This window comes from Castor canadensis, chromosome 16 (genome assembly GCF_047511655.1).
Source record: "Castor canadensis chromosome 16, mCasCan1.hap1v2, whole genome shotgun sequence".
In the NCBI taxonomy this organism is placed as follows: Eukaryota; Metazoa; Chordata; class Mammalia; order Rodentia; family Castoridae; genus Castor; species Castor canadensis.
In genome coordinates, this window is record NC_133401.1 from 75,447,098 (window position 1) to 75,463,718 (window position 16,621).

General features: G+C 40.7%; 1 protein-coding gene across 8 annotated transcripts in view; it reads right to left on the reverse strand.

Annotated features, from left to right (window-relative positions):
• The window catches only part of Ebf1 (EBF transcription factor 1), a 392,676-nt gene that overhangs the window by 366,451 nt on the left and 9,604 nt on the right, over positions 1-16,621 (reverse strand). For all 8 annotated transcript variants that reach the window (XM_074057661.1, XM_074057660.1, XM_074057659.1 and 5 more), the window contains exon 5: positions 10,717-10,790. In XM_074057661.1, the coding sequence (XP_073913762.1) occupies positions 10,717-10,790 (74 nt within the window). The remainder of the gene's footprint in view (positions 1-10,716; positions 10,791-16,621) is intronic.

Genomic DNA, 16,621 nt, shown 5'->3' on the forward strand with positions numbered 1-16,621 from the left:
CTATTTGGGTCACCTATGGGTTAATGGCCAGGCTTAACCTCTCCCTGCTGGGAGGACTAGGGAGGGAGAGGGGCTCTCCCAGAGCCAGGAATGACAGCCCTAAGATGGGGTCTCTTCTTCACTGCCCGTGGTGTTGGCAGAGTTCAATGTGAAATGCATTATTATTCTATCTACCCAATAAGAATATTCAGGATTGTGGGTGGCTCAAACGTTCTTCCCTCAAGATCATACTGATTGTGTGGAATGCGTCAATAATGAGGGATGAGTGACTTCTCCCCCTGCAGTCATTTTGTAATAAATGGATTCCTTTTTCTTCTTCCTCTTTGATGGGTAGAACTGTCTTCAACCACAGCCTTCCCAAAAATCCTAATGTGGTAACTGTTTGCTTTGGAATCTTCTTCATGAGAATAAAGATAAAACACGGTAATTAAGGTAAGGAAGAGGCAAGATTAAAAAAGTGGAGACTCATATTCATAGTCGTCAGGCATTTATGGCTGGCACTCGTCAAAACTATGTCATCTGGGACCATTATGGACAGTGGGCCCAGTGGTTAGCATATTCCTAACTGTGGTCACTCTTTGTTAGGTCAGAAGAATAGCCATGGGGCTCAGGGGAAGCACCTGCTACAAAAATCCCACCTGGTTGTGACCTCAAGACTGCCAGGTTTTTACAAAACTGAGACACTTCTAAAGGGTAAAAATTTCATGTTTTCAAAAAGTACCCACTGTCAACAGAAAAGCATCCATCTGAGATTTGCTTGTAAATAATCTGTCCTTTGACTGGTCCACACCCAAGGGTACACAATGGAAGCACACGTTTGATCAGTGAAGAAGGTGGAGGAGTTACCAAAGGTTAGACTTCACCACTCATCACAAATGAAATATGTACAGTTCTCCCTCCCTCTTACACATGCACGTGTACACACACGCATGCACACATGTGCACACCCTTAGGACTAAGCGAATCCTACAGCCTAAATTTAGAGAGCTTCTAGAGAGAACCAAACATTGAACTTCATTTTCAGGACCCATGAATTATTCCCGCATAGGAAGTCTTTCACCAAAATTGGAAAATGTCTTTCCTTGCCATAATTGTATCTCTGAGGAGAATCTGCTCCCAATTTTGGTGCTAATTCTGTCAGTGTCTTATATCTTCAGAAAGCAGTGATGAGAATTGAGCCTACTGTGTCAGAGTCCCAGCTGAAAGCCATTCTGTCCACCTGAAAGCCTTTCCTCTTTCTGACTCAGAGGACACTATTTTCTCTGGGTCTGAGTTCTGCCCAATGTATCCTGATAGCCAGCAGACAAATAAACAGGGGAGAAGGAAGCACAAGTAGTTGGAATGCATGCAAAAAAAAATAGTTTAAAAAAACTCCATCATCCCTGAATGCTGATGCTCTATGCCTACCTTCCCATGGGCTGAGAGAATAGCACAGTGGTTAAGAACATAGGCTCTCGACTGAGACACACCTGCCTGTGTCACTTTGAACAAAGTACTCCACCTCACCATCAGACTTTTCTCTTTTGATGATGGTGTGGTTGAGGTACCCATCACCAAGTGCTCAAGCATAGATTCGATGCAATAAGAGGATAAAGCCACAGCTGGCCCCATTAAAAGCCCAAAGAAGCGTAAGATCATTATCACTCTCCATGCCTACCTCTTCCAACTACCTTCTCCAAATCTGAGCAACTTCCTTGTGCTGTGAGAAGCAGGTCTCCTAAACCAGCCCAAGTCTTCTTCTCCCAGGGAGGAACGTAGCTGAATGGAAAGGCCTAGGTCTCCTTCACTTTCTTTTTCATGAACAGTAAGTGGATTAACATTAAGTTCCAGGTGGCTGCACTGTCAGCATGGTCCTGCCTGGATGAAATGACCTGAAGATGTCCTTCCAACTTCTTTGATGATAACTGTGAACAAGAATCTATCCCTTTAACCTATAACCTTCTCTCCCTCCCCTCTGCCACCATCTTCCTCACTTATTTCTTGGGTTACCGCAATGGCCTCCCACCTGGGCCAGCTCCACTATGACCCCCTCCAAAAGATCTTTTCAAAGCTTGCATGGGACTATGTCATTTCACTGTTCATGACCTTTGAATAGCTTCCCAAACACTTAGAATCCATTCATGGTATTATCTGATGCCAGACCACCTCCCAACCTCCTGCCTTCCCCTCCAGCTTGCCAGGCTCCAGTCTCACTGGCCAGTCTTGGTCCCTCTGATGCATCCTGTTCCAGCAGACCTTGGGTCCAGCCCAGGTAGACCTCTGCTGCCCAGGTCTGTCCCCCACCCCCAGCCATTCCCTAGACAGTAACCTGTGTTTGCCACTCAAAGCTCAGCCTAGACTTCCTTCCTTAAAGAGGTTTACCCTGGCGCCCTGTCCTTAATTTAAATTAGCTCCCTCCGGGGGCATTTTTCTCTTAGGGCATGTAAATCATGAAAATTATACTATTGCTTATGTGTTTGGGGTTTTTTTGTTTGTTTGTTTGTTGGTTGGTTAGGTCTTTCTCCCCCTCCCACCCTCTTCCTCTAACTACTAACTTCATGAAGGTAAAAACCTGTCATCTTTACTAACTAAAACACAAAGCCTGATATAGAAAACCTCAAATACTGAATGACTGAATAAGTCAATGGTTGCATGAATGAATGACTTCATGAATGAATACAACATACTTAGGGGAAAAAACAGTCCAGGAGAAAGACAGGGTGGCAGCTTGACCACTCTCTGGTGACCCTCTGGGCAAGCACTGCTATTGGAAGGCCACCCATTCCAATCCATATGCCAAAGCAAATGCCACACTCAGTTTGAGAGGGTCTTTTGGTTTAAGCATGGCCTTCCATGTCCTTAAAACAAAGATACCCCAAGAGCAGCAAGACGAAATTAGCCATGCCTCTAAACTGTGGCCCCATGGGACCTGGGCAGATGCAAAGAATGGACGTGTAGAAGGAAGGATAAAGAGGGAATAACACAAGGAGAATCAAGAAGAGAAAAAGATGAAGGGAGTCAGGGCTCCTTAACACTTATAAAGAAAACTATGTAACGTATGAAATATAGCTCAACAGATTTCTTGGTTCTTGAGTCGTGTCACTGTATCATAGTTATTGTTCCTAAAATGGACTACTCAGGTTTCTGCTCCACACCTCAGCGGCCACAAAAGTACCTACGATATAATCCCATTAAGATATATAAGATAAGGCTGGGTGTAGTGGCCCATGCCTGTAATCCTAGCTATTCAGGAGGCAGAGATCAGGAGGATCGAGGTTCAAGGCCAGCCCTGGCAAATAGTTCACAAGATCCTATCTTGGAAAAAACCATCTCAAACAAAGGTCTGGTTGAGTGGTTTAAGGTGTAGGCCCTGAGTTCTAGTCCCAGTACCACAAATATATATAAGTATGTATGTATGATAGGTACCAGTGGCTCATGCCTGTAATCCTAGCTACTTAGGAGGCTGAGATTGGGAGGATTAAGGCTTGAGGCCAGCTTGGGTAAACGGTTTGAAAGACCCCCATCTCCAAAATAACTAGAGCAAAATGGACTGGAGGCATGGCTCAAGCAATAGAGCACCTGCTTTGTAAGTGCAAAGCCCTGAATTCAAACCCTAGTCCCACCAAAAAAAAAAAAAAAGATACATATGTACTGGCTGGGATCAGTAGTTCACATCTGTAATCCCTGCTACTTGGGAGGCAGAGATCAGGAAGATTGCAGTTTGAAGCCAACCCTGGCAAAAAGTTAGCAAGACCCCCATCTCAGCTAATAAGCCAGGCATGGTGTATGTGCCTGTGCTCCCAGTTATATGGGAGGCTGTAGGCAAGTAAATTGGAGTCCAGACCAGCCCCTGGCAAAAACATGAGACTGTATCCAAAAGATAGCCTAAAATCAAAAAAGGCTGGAGGTATTGCTCAAGTGGAGTAGCACTTGCCTAGCAAGCACAAATATCTGAGTTCAACCCCAATACCACGAGAAAGACACATATACATCTATACATGGTTTTATTATGGTTTGAATAGGAAATGGCTCCCATAGGCTCATGTGTTGAAGCCTAGGAAACATTAGGAGCTGGGGCCTAGCTGGAGAAAGTAGGTCAGCGGGGCCCTGTCCTTGGGGACTATACCTTGCTCTGGCCCTTCCTGTATCCTTCTCTCTTTTTCCTGGCTGCCATGAAGTAAGAACAACTGCAATGATGTTCTGCCTCACTACGCCCAGAGACAAGGACTCAAGTGACCATGGATGGAAACTCCTGAAACCATGAGCCAAAATAAATCCTTTCTTCTTTAATTTGCTTCTATTCAGAGTATTTTGACACAGCAATGAACACACACACACACACACACACATCCAGTGGCTATAGATGTATATGTGTGTGTATATGTAACTATAGCCATGGAAAATACGGAATTTCATGCAGTATTAAAAAGAATGAAGGTGGGTTTGATACACTATCATGGAACAAAGTCTACATTACACCATGAATTGAGGAAAACAAGTTTCAGAAGTGTACAGTTTGGTTCCATTTCTGAGAGAAAAACTAATGAGTGAAAGACAGAAAGCGAGGAAGGAAAGAGGATTTTTCACAAGCCTGGTTCACTCTTTCCTTTCACTCAAGTCTCTAAACACTGTCATTGCTTTAGAAAGGCCTTCCCTGGCCACCCCAGAGTTCCCCAATGCCTCATGACATTGTGCTTTTCTTCGTAGCATTCACTATATTGTATTTCACATTTATTTACTCTCTCTTGAATATAAGCCCCACAAGAAGGATTTTAGACTGTTTGCCTCTTCTATACAGTCCTAGCAACAGGACCCACGCCTAGCACACAGTAGAATTTCAGGACTTATTTTTTGAATGAAGAAATAAAAACTTCAGAGTTAACCTGTAAAAGTAAGACAGGCAATGGGAAGACTGCAGGAGAACATTTAATTTTCATTCTGCTTTGCCTTGTGTGATTGCATTCCTGTTAAAAAATTAACAACCCCATGTCTGAGAAGGAAGATCTAAAGAAATTTAACTGAGCTGACATCTAGCCCCCTGTACCTTCCTAGAACCAAGCAGAGCAAAGACCTCCCTGTGTGAATGCATCTTCTCAGGCCCCTGGATCTTTCTACTAAACTCAAATCAAGAAAGACGGGCAGCAATCCCCACTACGCCAAGACAAGCACTAACCGGGAAGGACAGGCTCAAGGGGCAGCAAGGCCACTGACATTTAAGGCAAAAGAGGTCTCATACCCAAACCACCCCATAAATGGAACAGTGGCTAAAGTGCTTCTAGGGAAAAGGTACTGTGTTAATGAAACAAAGCACAGTGTCTTCCTTAGCCTGTGACTGATGCTTTCATCCATTCACAACAGTGCTTTTCAGACTCCTCTAGGTGTGCCTGCATGGACTCCACACATGGTCCCTAAAGCAGACATCTATGGGGAACGGTCGGTGGGGAGGGGGCTCAGAGTTTCCAAGTGTGCTTTGCACCATAGCAAGATTTCAAAAGCAGGCAGACGCCAACACTACATCCCTTCCCAAACTGCAACCCAAGTGACAGGACAACCATGTGGCCAGTCACAGCAGTTGGTCTGCCACATCTGGTCTGCTACATACATTGTGGACTCAGAACAGCAGCCCAGCAGGACCGTGTGTTACCCAAACAATTTCTGCTCAAAAAAAAAAAAAAAACACACACTTTGGAGTATCTTCCTTAGCCACCTGACACAGGTGGCGAATTTCTAGTGAGCTGACTCACACCATCATAAATCAGGGCAATAAACACCTTAATGTTCCCTCCTTGTGGGATCTGCATCCTTGTCTCAGGCACAGGACTTCTTCCTATAAGTAAAGGCTCTTGCCTGGAGAAGGGTATCATTTCAAACTCTGTGCTTCGCAGTAAAAAAAACAAGATGCTTCCCTATTCAGCCAAAGCAACCAGAAACGAGATATTGAATTATCTGAATAGTCTGATTCATAGCTCTAAGGATGACTCATTTTTAATGAATCTGTCCTACAAATAGATTCTTCCATCCTCTGTCTCCCTCCCACATCTTAACGTAAGGTCCTCAGAACAGTAACTGAAACCCTGGAGCATGCAGGCCTCACCTGGGACCTCGTCTCACCGAGTACACCTATGTTTTATATTTGTGAACTCCTCCTTCCCAAGATAATTCTTCTCCTGGGTTTATAGTCATTGTCAAGTTTTCCTTCTTTTCTCTAGAGTTCATTTCCTCACTGCTGCACTCCTCCTGCAAAAGTCACCATCACTCCTGGCCACTCGACCCCATAAAAGCTATGCCTTAGCACCTCCTTCAATCTCTTCTCTCTGAATCACCAGACACTTTCTGGTGCTTTCTGCAGTCTTCATGCCCACCTGGGTCTTCAAGCACTTATATGAATGACTCCCTTTTTTCACACACTTTCTTTTGCCTGTTAAGTGTTATGCTCAAGGTTCTTTTTCCTAATTCTCCAACATGCTCTCCCTTCTGGCTGTGACTGTTCCTCAAGAATGGAGCAATGGCCTCTACTCTTTCTGTTCTTCTACCCTTGTCAGTCCCACCTCAGCCCATAGCTTCCAACTTTGGGAAGAGATCTCGGAAATTGGTTGTCTTTGACCAAGACTTCCTAGCTCTGGGTACAGATCCACCCAGTTGCAGACTCCTCCACGGAGAAGTCCTGGCCTGGCCACCAACAATCATTTCTTCATGAACTCACCCTCTAAAATCCCTCTCCTATCTCACCCCTCTCCCCATTCCTGCTGCCACAACTCACCTTCTCCTCGGCATAGCACTTTGCTTCAAAATTCCACCCTATTCAACCCTTTCCAGAGGAAATCTGGCTGTCTGCTTACAGGTTTTAGCCCCCAGAATAAGCAGTAAGCACCCTATTGTGAGGCCCAATCTTTGCTGACTGTGCATTCCAGGGGACTTTGCACATAGCAGGTGCTAAAAAGACATCTTTCACCACCTTAACTGGAATGGCACTCGCTTTCTTTCATGTTCTCTTATCATCATTCACTCTGAGCACCACAGTGCCAAGACCTTAGCTAGATACGGTGGATTCTGCTACTACTGCCTCTACTAAAACTAATACTACTAAAAATGGTAGCTGTCCAGCACTCACTCTGTCAGGCACTGTGACAAGTATTTATGGGGATTATAGCATTTAATCTTAACCCTATGAGATAATATTAAACCCCATTTCCCAAATGGGACATCTGAAGCAGAGGAAAATTGAGTAACTTCCTTGCCTTCAAGGAGTTTAATTAACCCTGCAAGAAAGACAGATGGTAAGAACAGCATAGCCTGGGTACCAAGTGTCTTGAAAAGAAGTCACAGTGTACACAGGATTACACCTAAGGGGACATGACTTAGACCAAGGCCCAGGGGTACTTCCCTAAGGAAGCCATGCTGAAGTGGGCATCCAAAGGAAGAAATCAGAATAGGCCCGCAAAAGAGGAAGGAAGAAAAAGCCTATCAAGAAGCCAGGCTAGCCTGGATAGCTCACAGCTTTACAGGAAACTGATTCTGTTAATGGAAAATGAGTGGTTTCCTAAACAGAACCCTATTCCCTGCCATTGTCCTGTGCCCTGGAAATGGAGACCACCTGCTTCAGTCAGCCTGCCTGGGGGGTTGGGAACCAGGTTCTATGACCAAGCAGAGTTCCTATTTTCATTCACATTCTTGAACACAGGATGTCAGGATGTATTCATAACCACCCTTTTAGAATCCCACTCTCAAAATCATTTGTGAAGCCATATTAGTTTGAGAGCCTCATCACTGGTATTAGCAAAATGTAATGACAACTGATATGGTAGATTCTAATTCACCAAAGGGCAGAAACTCTCCCATAATCCTACAGAAGAGCTCATGTCATCAAGTCAAAGCGGGTTTGTCTCTGAGTGACAATAACTATCATCTAATAGTGGTGATTTTTGACATCACCTTCTCAACAGAACACAATAAGTTTTTTTAATTTGCAGCATCTAAGACAACTCTCTGGTGTTTTTTTCTTTTTCATTTGCCAGTAACAAAATAGAATCATCTCAAGCCCTTTCTTGTCGATCTAAATTCTCTGTGTCTCCTTTACCGTAGCCAACAAACTATAAATATTCAGGTTCTGTGACATCAACGCAAACTTTTATTGTGCTGTTAGCTTTGATAGAAAGCACTGCAGAAAGTTGTTTAGGAATTAAATATCTAAAACAAGCTATTTTAAAATCCAGGGCCCTCACTATTTCATGTCTGCAATGAAGAAATTTCATCTTGGGTAGAGCAAGCTGTCTTTCACACCATATGGCTAATGGTGGTGCATAGCAATTAGCCAGGCTGATTAATGGTGAACAGACTCTAATTTTATGCTTATAATTGAGCCTGCATTTGCACCCCTGGTGCAAATTCAGCACATCCCAACTTCCACTTACAACAGGCAAGAAATCAAGAGAAATAGGATCCTGTGGAAAGTGAGAATTTTTTTCCTAAGGCCCCCTAAAGAGCATCAGATTTGCAATTTAAAAGACGGTTAGCCACACAATAGATGACAGGTTTGTGTAATGGGGTCACGGCAGCCTGGTAAACAAACAGTACCCCCTTACACATCTATAGGCAGCCAAGAAACGGTAATCTGTAACATTAACGGGATGACATTTTGAATATGGCTTTTCCCTCTTAGCCACATGGTTACAAACAGTATCATTTGCCTTTGGTAGCTGGAGAATTTTGTTTTTGCTATTTTTATGTTTCTGAAAAATAGAGAGAATATCAGCAGTAAAGCACACCACCCAGCATAATAAGGTACTTTGGACCAATGAATTTTAAAAACAAGGAAAATATAAACTGTATTAATAGAGGTTGGGCTGGGTGTGAAAGGTATAATATATCTTTAAGCATTTCAAGAATAAAATTATTTCTAGCACAGTCCAAATGTGGAGCTATGAGATGCAAACCTATGAGATAAATATCGTACATATATTTATATACATATGTCTTTATATAAATTTGGCCTACTGCTTGAGAGCCATCTTACCGACTATTTACTTTTTTGCTAGAATCACATGTGGTAGAACTCAGAAAATTCAGTCTAATGACAGGCCAATTGTAAGAAGCATTTAAAAATAACAGAGATGACTGGAAAAATAGTAATACAAAAGAGGTCATGTTTTAATGTTTTTCAAAATGGGTTTTACTCTTAATTCCGAAAGATTCAACTCAGTATCTCACTAGCCTGTCTAACAATAATTTTTTGCCTAGTAATATAAGAAATCCATGACCATATTTTTTGATTCAGTTACTCCTTTACAGTTAGAAAAAAAACCAACCTGTTTTTGAAATAATTAACAGGTTTGACATATCACCAGAGTGAAAACTTGTGAAACTCCATTTTTTAAGAAAGGAAAAAAAATTACAATTTTGAAGACACAGAAGTTAATATTGGGGATTTCACTGAGAAACACATGAAGCCCTTGTGATTTTATTTCCACTTCTAGAGTTTTAAGAGTGTTTTCCCCACAAGTCCGTGAGCAACAAATAAAGGCCACCCATGCTGAGGTGGCAGCTGAAGTCCTAACCGATTGGTCAGTGATAGTCAGCAGCCAAGTCTACTTTGTGCCAGGAGGAGTCTGCCTGGCTAGCCAAGCAATTAGTAGCCTTCCTCTGATGCACAGTGGCACCTTCAAGCTTTATCCAGTTACTCAGAATACATTGGGAGCTAAGTTACTGGGGTTATTTTACAAAGAATAGAATTCAAATTCAAGGGCTCCTCCCTGGTCCCCTCCCTCACACAGGGAGGGCTGGCTGGGACCATGGTGGTGAATGTGGTCTGCTTACCTGTTTTCAAATTTAGCTTTAGTGAGAAAAGTGGGGAAAGAGCATGGGACGGTGAATATAGTGCAAATACTGTGTACACATGTATGAAAATGGAAAAATAAGACCTGTCAAAACTATTCCAGGAATGAAGGGGAAATAAAGGAGAATGATGGAGGGGGTGAATTCAAGTATGATATATTTGATATATTGTAAGAACTTTTGTGAATGCCACAATGTACCTCCACCCAGCACAATAAAAATAAATTTTTAAGAATGTAGTTTCAGTCTGATTCCATTAAAAAATAAAGACATCCATTTGTGAGTATTCTACCTTTCAGGGATTCATCTTGCAATCTTTCCAAAAGCTCAAAGTTCGTTACCTCTAATAAATATCAGCTATGTTGTCAGTAATGTACAAGGTAACTAAAAGATCAGGTGCAAGGGAAGAAAAATTTAAAAAGGAAAAGCACACTTAATATAAGAAGAAACAATACCCAAGTACAGATGGTCATATTTTTAAGTGGAAGAATTGAAAAAGGGAAAGGATAACTTTCACATTTGCCTAAAGCAAAGCCTCTGCTGACTTCAGGGGAATTCTTACCCCTTTTACTAGCAATACAGTTGGGGGCATATATTAACATGATCAGGGTCATATTTTATTTTATTCATATATAAAAAAGAGGGGAGGACACTGCTGTGTGCCCATTAACAGTGTGTGTAAAAAGGAAAATAGATGTCTTTCAGGATGAAATCTAATAAATAATTGAGAACTCCTGTGATGCCTGATTTTACCATCAGATATTCATGTCTAACAATTCTTTCTAGATTGTCACTAGAAGCAAGATAAGTGTACATTCCAAAATAGCCCAGAGCTCACCTGGATTTGTGATACAAATTCTTCCTCTCTTTGCTAATTAAAAAGAGAGAAACCAACGTATTTCTTACCTACACATGATTTCATGTGTGAGCAAAACTCGGCACATTTCGGGGTTCTTGTCTTGGCCTTCATACACTATGGCCTGAAAGAAAAGACATGAGTTTAGCTGAAAATCAAACCAAGTAGCAGAACACATAGCATTACAATTGAGTTCTTGACCACTTCGCTCCTTCTGAGGTGAGGGCCAATTAGCTTTTAGCAGTCAAAAGCCTCCTTGTGCTCAGAATCAACCCAAATTGAGGGAAAAAGGGCACGTCCCTCTGCCCTGTCAGCAACCTTGTTATGATTCACAACTTTGGATCCGTGTGCGTGATGGACTTCTGTTGTCAAGACAACCATAATTCTTACTTCAATACAGAATAAAAATAAGGGAGGAAACCCTCAGAAGGCTGGGTAGCTCACAATACTATTTTTTTTAATGTAGAAAAGCATGTAGATTAGATTTTTAATGATACGTATTTGCATCCTTTCTTCAGCTCCAACATTTAGTGTCCTGGTGGTGGGTAGTAGAAAGCAAGTGAGTAAAACTAACGAGTACATTCACTGCCTGTGTCATTTTTTAAATGATTCACAATCAGGGAAAACCCCTCTTCTCACCAACAGGCTGGAAACGTGTGTGCTCACGGGGTATACACCCACCCAAACAGAAATACTCTTCAGCGTATGCTGTGTGCGTGTGTCGGCTTCAGCCATAGTTATCTCCCTAAACTAAGAAGAATGACATCCCCTGCTCAAAATTTGGAGTCTCAATCCACTTCAGGAGCCAAGATTTTTTTTTTTTTTTGTAATGTGCACACAAACATTTTGCTTCAGAACACCAAGCAGGTTCCCCAAGACCTCAGATTCCCTGGGGGTCTACCAGTTAATACATGGGCCAAAGGAAAAGCACACAGCTATTAGCAAAGCAGTGCTCTGCACTGGGATACATTTAGCTAATTTAACACTGTATCACTGCAGAATACTAATATAACACAGCTTCAAATTGCTAATAAAATTACTTTCACACATTCACAAAACCCTCAATTTCTTGGCAATAAAACTATTTAAATTAACCAGAGACTTCTTATGTAAAGAGAAAGATGCTGCAGGATCTCACTGGTAATTCCTTTCATTGTGCTTTGTTTTTGAAACTGGGACTTTTTGGTGGGGGGGAGGGTGGTACTAGGGTTCAAATTTAGTACTTCATGCTTGCCATGCTGGCACTTTACTACTTGAGCCAAACCTCCAGCCTTTTATTTTTTATTTATTTATTTATTTTTTTGCTTTGGTGATTTTGGAGATGGAGTCTTGCTTTTAGCAGGGGCTGGCCTGGATCATGAGTCTTCTATTTATGCTTTTCACAGTAGCTGGGATGACAGGTGCACACCATCACACCCAGTTTTTTCTGTTGAGAATGCGTCTCATGAATGTTTTGCCCAAGCTGGCCTTCAAACCAAGATCTCTGCCTCCTGAGTAGCTAAGATTACAGGTGTTAGCCACCAGCACCCAGCTTGAAGCTGGGACTTTCAAAACCTGCAAAGAACAGGTTTAGCTTAATATCCAGTATGTTCAGATCCTTACAACAAATGCTGGCTATGCTATCTGACTGTATGACAATATAAACTTTGCAACAAATTAAAAATTGAGGAAAAGTACTTGCACAAGGAAAAAAACATTTCTCTACCATTAGCCCATCAAAACCATTTTTGTGGCTATCCCATCATAATTACTTTTTTAAAAACGTGTTTACTTTGACATAATTTAGATTTGCAGAAAAGTTGAAATATATAAAGAAGTGCAGAATATTTATTACCCAGATTTCTCAGCTATTTGTATTGTTTCCTTAAACTTGCTTTATGTTTTTCTTTTCCCTAAATTACTTTTTATTAAAATGCAGATATGTCCACAATATTTCAACATGTATTTCCTAAAAATGAGGACTTCTCATGCATAACTACAGTACAATTATCTAAATCAGAAAATTAACATGGATACAATACAATAACCTAATCTCTAGACCTTATTGAGAGCTACCAATTAGCCAATAATGTCCTTTACAGCCAAAGGAAATCCTATACTAATCACTGCACTCAGCTGTCATGTCTCCTTTAATAAGGAACATTCAGGAGTATTTAGACTTCATGACATTGACATTGTTGAAGAGAACAGTCCTCAGTTTGGGTTTGTCCAAGTCTCTAGGGCTCAAATCAAGTTCCGTATTTCCGAGAAGGAATACAAGAGAGGTGAGGCTGAGTTCTCTGAATCGGGCCACACTGCTGACTAGTCCACTATCAGCATCATAAACTGACCACTTGCGTAGATGCCTGCCATCCACCAATGATCATAAACCACTGTAAAGTTACTCCTTTACCCCATGTAGGGTCTGAAGGTGTGGCTCAAGTGGTTGAGTACCTGCCTGGGAAGCCCGAGGCCCTGAGTTCAAACCCCAGGCCCACCAAAAAAAAAAAAAAAACACCTTACCCCATGTGATTCGTAACCGTCTTCCAAGGAAATAGTCTACGTTATGTTAGTTATCCTATTATGGTTCAGATTTTCATCCACTAGATTAGCACACATGCATGCGTCTTTCCTATGTTCTTGAAACACCTTTTATACTCCCAGGAAGCTGCTTCACTCAAAAAAATACATTAATTAAAAATCTTCTGGAAACCAATAATTATATCTGCCTGCTTTATTTCCTGCAATCACTGCTCAGAAATTTTTTTAAAACCATAGTAAATTACCGATTAGATCTCACATATGCGCTAAAAACTTCTCCTGATGCATTTCTACTACATTCTATTATCACTAGTTGTATGTTCTCTTAATACTCAAGATAACCTCTGTTTCAACTTCAGTATTTGTCTTGCTAAACTAAAACAAATAACGTATCATAGATATTGGTGAGGTTTCCTCAATTATTAAAAAAAATAGTTTGATTTGGATTTTGGCAGGGGAGGACAGTTACATCAGATCTCATTTTGATTCTTTCTAGATTCTATGCCACTGTGGTGCAGCGACTAGTCCCATTGGCATGAGTGGGGCCATCACGATAGTCCATGAAAGGTACACTTGAAGCAAGTGACTCCTCCAAACAGTGGATGACTTGCACTTCCAGAAGTCCCGTGTTTTCTCTTGGATAAATGAGCATCTCACTTGTTGAAGGCTCAGAGCCTCTGTAAAACATCCCTTTACCAAATACCAAACTGTCACTTCATTTCTGGCAGCAGAGTCAAAACAGAGAATCTTTTTCCAAATCAAGCATAGAAAAATGAAACCATGGTTTTGGATTTGCTCAGAAAGAATTAAGAACCCTGGGGAAGGGTTGAAGCATAAAGTTTCTGCCCCTCTCTCCTTGGGCCTATACAGACAAGATTTCTCAGCACATAAAGGCAGAGAAAGAAGTGTTGCTTCTGTGACTTCTGAAATAAAACTGAGTGCAATGCCACCATAGAATAGCATTAAAATCCTGTAACTGGGGTGAATTAGACCGTCACTTTTAGGGTGGTAAGCTTTTGAGTGCAATTCAGAGACAGAGCCACCTCCAACCCCACTCAAGCAGTGTGTTGCTACTGGAAAGGCTTGTTAAGACACACACACACGCACACACACACCCCATGATACAGAATGTACGAGCCCAGAAATCAACATTCTGATAAGGAAAATATAGGAAGATATGATAAACGCACTTGTGATCATATCCAGTGCATTGGCAACAATAAAACACACTTTCTTCTTTTTTTTTTTTTTAATGTCACCAAGTTCTCCCTCTCGCTTGCACCTCCTTCTGAAAGTCTCTGATTAACAATCTACCATCCAGTTAGCACACATGTCAAGACTGGTTCACTACCCAGCAAATCCAGACTGTAAACCCCAGAGGATAGGGGTCCTCTCATACCAACTCAAGAAGAAAAGCAGAAACTCCCCCTCATTTAAATATGTGCTTCTGTGGGGGTAAGACTGGAACCCTTGCTGAGAGATCCCAGGAACACACAAACAGCATTGACTATTTTAAGGGAGACCATTTTAATAGACAGCTGGTTTAGGGTCCAGACAATAGAGCACCAAGAAGAAGGCTTATTGTCATCCTCACAGTAAATCATGTATCTACTCACAGAGGGGAAGGTATTCTGCTGTGAGAACGACAAAAACAACAGTGGCTTAAATAAATCAATGTATTTTAGCAGGAGTGAGGCTGAGAGGCCTGCTACCAAGCTGGGTGGAAGAGAGAGAGAAAATATATCAAATACATTATTTAATAAATCAATTGATGGTGAATCAAGTTGAGGTTTGCAACCTTAGAAAGAAGTAGTACAATATCAAGTAGAAAATGGTGTTTTTATTAACCCTGCCAAATGTTAAATCAAGGAGGGATTCTTCTACAGGACGAAAAATAAAGTAGCAAACAGCAATAACTTTATCTCAACTTTAAGAACCTGGTGATCTCAACAAACAAGTTGTCAAAACTAAACATCTTTGGAATTTTATTTTTCCGGATATACTTGTCTCACTTTTTATTTTTTTTTATTTATTTATTTATTTTTTATTTTTTTTTTTTCACAATGAAAAACTTTAATCACTTTAGGAAGAGGTGTGCAATCTTAGAGAGCTGCCAAAAGAGAAGATTCTCAAAATCCAAGTCATCTCTTAAATGTGAGGAGGAGGTGTGGCATAAGAAGTACAATACCTGCTTTACAAGTGCAAAGCCCTGAGTTCAAACACAATTCCACCAAAAAATATGTAATACATCTATTTAGGTAGCATTAAAGAGATGCTGAAAATTGTCAATTATAAGATGATTTTGTAAAGGATGCTTGTCTCACTTTTTAGAATGTCAACCTCAAGTGAGCAGAGAGAAACAATAATCAGAAAAATGAATAATTTTTTAACACTCTTTTCACTTTCACATTGAGAGTTTTTTCCACAACATCTTTTTTATAATTAACTAAAGGGAAAAAAAGGCAGAGGAATGGTTAAACTTTCACACCTTAATGTAACAATAGTGCTAGAAATTTTACTGTCAGAGAATAAAATACCATTAACTTCAAATGCTCAGTTATAAATTAACCTGAAACATCTTTGAAAATTAATCAATCAAGTACTAAAGGTGTTTGAGTTGCCACTGTTTTGGAGAGCATCTTTAAAATGTTGTTCAGACTGGCTTGTCTAAGACCGTTGAGTCTTAAAAGTTCATTGAAACTTACTATGGAGAAGGAGCACACAGTAAAATAAAAAAATACACAGCAAACATACACCAGGATCATGCTTTCAGAAAACTGAGCATGGCTTTCTTTGTTTACTTTTCTAGTACTTTTTAACTCTTTGTGCTCCACGTCACAATAATGGGAGTGAGAAGAATACTTTTGACCTTGGTTCAGCAAAATCTGAAGGGTTTTTTAAACAAAATGTTTTCATCAGGAGTCTTTCTTGGTTTATAACCAAACAATAGAAGACTTGTCATTGTTAGTTTAAAAGGGAAGGAGGAAGAGAGAAACAGAAGAAAGAAAAGTTATCTATAACAAAAATTCCTAATTTTCCACATAAATCAAAACAGTGACCTTGGAAATGTTTCTCCTTTTTCCACACAAAATAAAAGGCCAGATCTAACTTGTTACCTTACAGAATAAGCTCACAAATGTACAAAGTAGTGACATGTCTTCGGGATATGCACTGACAATAAGCCTTGGATAGCAAATTACCAAGAACTGAACTAATGAAAAAACAGTATGAACACTACAATATCAGCATTCTGTAATAATCATTACATTCCACCACCAAGGTCCACTGCTTCTCATTAAGAAAAAAGCGCCAACTAATATGGTCTAGAAATGTTCAGTATGTGACAGAACCCTAGTTAAAAACTGAACCATACCAAGAAAACATCACACGTCTAACATTTCATAAACAATTGTGTCAAACGGCAATCCCGCATTA